Consider the following 6,000-nt stretch of genomic DNA (forward strand, 5'->3'; position numbering starts at 1 on the left):
GCAGTTGCTGGGTGTTATATTTGGGCTAAGTGAAGTTTAATTCTCATGCCTTGAATATTGCAAGAGAGTATTTCATTGCAAGAAATAATGTTGGAGATAAAATATTTGTGTAATGTTTCCAAGTCTGTTGTTGGAATATTTCAAAAATCAATGGAATTTCAGTATAGCAGGCCTTTGGAAATGAGCCTATAATACTTAATGGTGAGGATAAGAAATTATTGTGTAGAGCTTAATGTTCTTAAGCAGACTGATTCCCAAGCATGAGTAGAATTTTATCAAGTTTATTTAATTGTTTTAAAATCAATACAAGTTGATTTCATTGAAATAAACAAATTGGGAAAGAAGTACTTATTTCAGACCTCATTTTGAGAATGCTGACTCCTCTAATAGAAGTTAACCAATTGAAAGGAATGTGGGGACGTGGGGCTGGGAAGAGAGATATTTTTCCCCTAGCAAATCAGTCATTTCTGAGCTTAGCATTTTTATTGCTCAATTTAACATTGCCTGAGAACATAATTGCATTTGAGTTTATAGCTGTTCTAACAATATTTTGATGTACAGAGAACAGAAATGTATTTCTCTAGGAATTAGGTACTTCATCGGTCTAGAATTGACTTAAATTGTTTAGTAAACTTTAAATAATATTCACCTCTTAAGTGTGTTTAAGGTGCTTTGCACTAGTAAGCACTCAGCAAATGGTGAAATAGTGAAACTGATGAATTTGAGCAGGAAATATATATCCCGAATGGGCAGAATATAGGTTAATGTCAGGGTAGAAATGGGAGTGGGTGACTTTATACCATGGAGAATTCAGACTGAGGACATCTTTATGTGTATATGTGTCTTAGTAGTGGTTAATCTTCTACTTCAAACTTTGAGAGTCTGTTTATGGATTGGGTACATTTTGCGGAAATTAGATTGACCCCCATATGTACAGAGGACCCTGTCTTTTAAAATCAAATAACTGAGGCTTTTCCTCATCAATGAGAAGTTAGAACAGCAAATTATCTCACAAAAAAATTATATTTTGTGAGAAGGTAGGTCAAAAATTCTAGAATCATTTTCTCTTTAATCCAGCTTAATCCTTTTGCTTATCCAAAATAACATGGCATGACTTCATTACTATTCCAGTATGCCACCACAGAAGGATTAGGACTTATTAAAATAAAATGATGAAGGAAGAGTGACCTTTCAAAAGTAATATGTATATAATACCACAGAACCGTGGATTTCAAAAATAGTAAATGTGAAGGAAACAAAAACCTTCCAACTACATTTTTTTTTTTGGCATCAGAATTGGTTTTCCACCATAGGGCTATTCACATACTGAATTTTGTTTTCCAAAAACCAAAAGGCCTGAAAAGACCACCATTAAACACACACATTCTTGCTCATTCTACTCCCCAGGCCTTTGCTGTCCAGAATGGTAGGCACTAACCACGTGTCTACATTTAAATTAATTTAAATAAAATTAAAAGTACAACTCCTTAGTTGCAGTAACTATGTTTCAGGTGCTCAGTAGCCACATAAGGCCACATGACAGTGCATATGTGGTATGTTTCCATTGCTGCAGAAAGTTCTTTTGGACAGCACTCGCTAGACTAGTAGTGGGGATACAAAATAAGAGAGACTTGGTTCCCTGCTGGCTTTATGAAGAGTTCCTGGGAAGGAAGCTGAAGCTTAGGACTTAGTTCCTTAAAAAATAATGTACTCATAAGAAATTTCTTCTATCACTGTTGTTACTGCCTTTTTGATGATTTGAAGTCATTGAACTTTGAAACAGCTCTTTTACCAACAAAGAAATACACACCTGCCATGAGAGGGTTTTCAGCCTTCCTTCCCCATTGTTGTTTTCTTTCAACAGCTGCTGGGCATGCTGTGTGCCTGCATCGTGTTGTGCAGAAGGAGTAGAGATCCTGCTTACGAGCTCCTCATCACTGGCGGAACCTATGCATAGTTGACAACTCAAGCCTGAGCTTTTTGGTCTTGTTCTGATTTGGAAGGTGAATTGAGCAGGTCTGCTGCTGTTGGCATCCAGAGTTCATTTAGTTATTAAAACACGTGTACACTGGTGTTGGACAGAGCAGCTTGGCTTTTCATGTGCCCACCTACTTACCTACCTACCTGCGACTTTCTTTTTCCTTGTTCTGGCTGACTCTTCATGCCCCTAAGATTTTAAGTACGATGGTGAACGTTCTAATTTTCAGAACCAATTGCGCGTCATGTAGTGTGGTAGAATTAAAGGAGGACATGAGCCTGCTTCTGTTACCTCCAAGTGGTAACAGGACTGATGCCGAAATGTCACCAGGTCCTTTCAGTCTTCACAGTGGAGAACTCTTGGCCAGAAGTTTTTGGGGGGAGGAGGAGGAAACCAGCTATCTGGTTAAGGTTAACACCAGATGGTGCTCCTCATCAGTGTCCTTTTAAAAAATATTTACTGTAGTCCAATAAGATAGCAGCTGTACAAAATGACTAAAATAGATTTTAGGATCATACGGTGTATATCTTAGTTCATCTTCAAAATCAGAGACTAAGCTTTGAAACTAGTGGTTTTTAATCAAAGCTGGCTTTATAGGAGGAGTATAATGTATGCACTACTGTTTTAAAAGAAGTAGTGTGAGTGTGTTTTTGTATGAATGAGCCCATTCATGGTAAGTCTTAAGCTTGTTGGAAATAATGTACCCATGTAGACTAGCAAAATAGTATGTAGATGTGATCTCAGTTGTAAATAGAAAAATCTAATTCAGTAAACTCTGTTTCAGCCTGCAACATGTCATTGTTCATTATTTTGGGGATATTTCAGTTCCAGAGCAGCAGTGTCATGTTTTCTTTGTTGGCACTGCCTATAGTTCATCATGGTTTACGTGTGTTTTCATTATAGTTGTTGCCAGATTCTAAAGGCCTTAATATTCAAAAAACCACAAATGCTTTCAGTCCAGTATATCCTAGAAATATAGAGCTCTACTTTGTGCAAGGCACTGGGGATACTGAGGATACACTGGCGATACTGTCCTTGTCTTCAAGGAGTTCGGAGTCCTAGTATAGGAGACATACTTAGGAGAAGGTAATTTTCACACTGTGCAGTGGTTGTAGTAATAGAATTGGAGTCCAAAGGGGAGTTCCGGAGAGGTCAGGGGTGACTTCCTGGAGGAGATGCCCAAGCTTGGAGGCTAGATAGGCTTTGTTGAAAGGTGGTACACAAGACTGTGAAACAAAATTGTGTATGCAGGGAGCTTAAAATACAAGGCTAGGGAAGGAAGTTGGAGAAGCAGGAAAACCCAGGTCCTCTAGTGTCTTATGGAACATCCTGTGGAGGTGAGACCTGACTTGTAGGTGGAAGCAGCTCTTCAGAGGTTTGATTTGGAAGGTGAACTGAGAAGAAGGTGGTGATGCAAGCCGGCTGTGCTGAAGTCAGGATGAATCGGTGTGACTGGGCTTCAGTTAGGCTGGCATAGCAGTTGAGAGAGCTTAGCAGTGGGCAGCAGGGCACTGTTGGGGGCGGCGATGAGCGGTGGATTCTGGCTGTTAGAAGGCAGGACAATGGTGGAATTCGATCATTGATTGGATGTGGGACAGAGAAGGGAGAAGAGAAGACTTATCTAGGATGAGTCCCAGGTTTCTGGCTCAGTCAACTGGGGAAACAAAGTCACAGAGATAGGGAGTAGTTAGAGAACACATCTGGGGGTGTGAGTTCATGGTCAGTTTTGGGCTCGTCAGTTTTGAGATGCCCAAATATCATGCAAATCTGTCCCACCTGAAAATGGAGAAGACATGGGAAAGGAGAGGAGTAAAAACTAACTCCTCTTCACAAAGTGGAAGTTACCAGAATGTTTGTGATTTCAGAGGCCCCGGGGGATTTATCATGTGACTACTGACCCATCCCACCTCTTGCCCCTGCCTGTTGCACAGTGGGCAAGAATGTTTGTGACCTTTCACTACCACCACTTCCCCCGAGCATGGTCCCCCCAGTTTTCAATATGAACCATCTTGTGGCTACCCTGTCACAGGCTGGCCCTGAGGTGAGCAATATTTGGACTGTGATGGTAGTTGTCCTCCACTCTTTCTACAGGACAGAACAGGGCCTCTAGAGTGGGAAATGGCTTTGGGAAATATGCCAAGCAGTAGCCTTGTTCTTGAACTTGCCCGAGAGGATAATTCTCCACACGCTTCCTGTACTCAGTCCTCAGTTTGCCTGGTGAGAGAGCAGCCTGCCCCCATGTGCTCTGCCAGCTAGACTCAGACTGGCCATATTACCAGTGAGACCAAAAAGATGGAGGTGGGGAGGTAGCTCTGAGGTCTGGGAAACCATTCTAGCTCCTGCCAGTTTTAAATTGTGTTTAATTCCTGGCACAGTTGTCCTGGAAATTCCTTTTTCTCTTGCCTGGGAACCACTAGAAGGGGAATGTTGTCTGTGTTGGCCAGGGCCATGCAAATTCAACATCTTGTCTCTGCCCTTCCCCCATGTAGCTGAGGCTAGGTGTTGGCATTACCCAGTGCTTGTTCTTCAGAGAGCAAAAGCACTGCTTGTCATGTCTGAAATTTAGTGAGTGAGCTCACCCACTAGACTGGTGTTTCCCGCCTGTGGCTGCACATTGGAAGCACCGGGGCACTTTGAGAACTACAGATGCCTGGGTCCCAGAGCTTCTAAGATGCTCTAGGGTGTGTCCAGGACACAACCCCGGTTGAGGACCACTGCTATATCGTATGGCCTCTTTTAAAAAAGTTAATTTTACTTGGAAGTGATTTCAAACCTACAGAAAAGTTGCAAGAATAAGAACTGTACACATGAGGCTCACATATCCTTTGCCCAGATATACCTATTAACATTTCGTCCCATTCTGTCTGTCATGTGTGTTCTCAAATGTGTGTGCATTCTCTCTCCCTTGACCCAACCCCCTGTCTCTCCCTCTCCCTCCCTTCCGCTGCCTCCACACCCGTCATGGCCTTTTACCCCTAATACCCCAGTGGGTACTTACCAAGAAGAAGACACTCTCAGACGACTGCAGTACAGTTGTCAAATTCCGTCCATCTAACACTGATAGAATACCTCACTGCTCATATTCCCATTGGCCGCATCATGTCCTCTATAGCACCTTTCCCTCTGCAGTGCTGGATCCGGTCTGGATCAGGTAATCAATTGAGTTGTCATGTCTCCTTGGTCTTCTTTAATCTGGATCATTTCCATAGCTTTGTCTGTGATGATAGGAACAGTTTGTAAGGATACAGTTCGTTTTAGGTTGGTGCTGCTTATCTGCGTTTGTCTGCGATTTCCTTGTGATTAGTTTTGGTTTTGCATTCCAGGTGGCTGAACCACTACCTGCGTCACGCGGCCTCTCAGGGCATCGCATCTCGAGGCACACAGTGCCCATCTGCCCCACAGTGGGGATGTTCATTTTGATCATCTAGTCCAAGGAGGAGGAAATGTGAACAGGAAGGTTTTAATGTAAATAATTGTTAACTGTGTAGAAGGTAGTTAACTACTAAAAGGGATAAAAACGAGCTCTAAAGCAGCTTAACAGAGAACAGCCATCACCCCTAGGGCTAAGGGAAGAGAAAACAGAGAAGGAACTTGGAAACTCAGAGGAGGTTCCCCAAGGTGGAGAGACCTCCGAGGGGTGGCTGTGGTTGCCTGGGATATGCCACCTGTCCCATGCTGGAGAATCAGCTTACTGGAGGTGCCCCCCACCAAGCCACGAGAGCAGAGAGCCGCCACGGTGGGGAATGCTGCTGGGACCCGTGCACGACCAAAGGAGACAGAAGAAAAAGGCCATCTTCCTCCTGTAGCCTTGTGGGCCCCTTCAGAGCCCACCGTGGGTCAGGCTGGCAAAGGATAAAGGAGTTTGCAGAGTCTCTCTTCAGTATGACAAGGAAGGGCAAGGTCAGGGAAATTCGGAGTTAAGAGGCAATAAATGAGTACCTGGCACACCTGGTCGAGGTGTGTCCACTTTCTCCATAGCATAGTTACTGTTTTTTTCCTTTCAACTAATAAGAAATCTCTGG

At 43.1% G+C, this 6,000-nt stretch overlaps 1 protein-coding gene across 4 annotated transcripts in view; it reads left to right on the forward strand.

Annotated features, from left to right (window-relative positions):
• The window catches only part of TSPAN3 (tetraspanin 3), a 38,249-nt gene extending 35,480 nt beyond the window's left edge, over positions 1-2,769 (forward strand). For all 4 annotated transcript variants that reach the window (XM_063638732.1, XM_055277631.2, XM_055277632.2 and 1 more), the window contains one exon: positions 1,865-2,769. In XM_063638732.1, the coding sequence (XP_063494802.1) occupies positions 1,865-1,957 (93 nt within the window). In that variant the 3' untranslated portion in view covers positions 1,958-2,769. The remainder of the gene's footprint in view (positions 1-1,864) is intronic.
• Positions 2,770-6,000: the final 3,231 nt, after the last annotated feature.

This window comes from Symphalangus syndactylus, chromosome 5 (assembly GCF_028878055.3).
Source record: "Symphalangus syndactylus isolate Jambi chromosome 5, NHGRI_mSymSyn1-v2.1_pri, whole genome shotgun sequence".
Lineage (NCBI taxonomy): Eukaryota > Metazoa > Chordata > Mammalia > Primates > Hylobatidae > Symphalangus > Symphalangus syndactylus.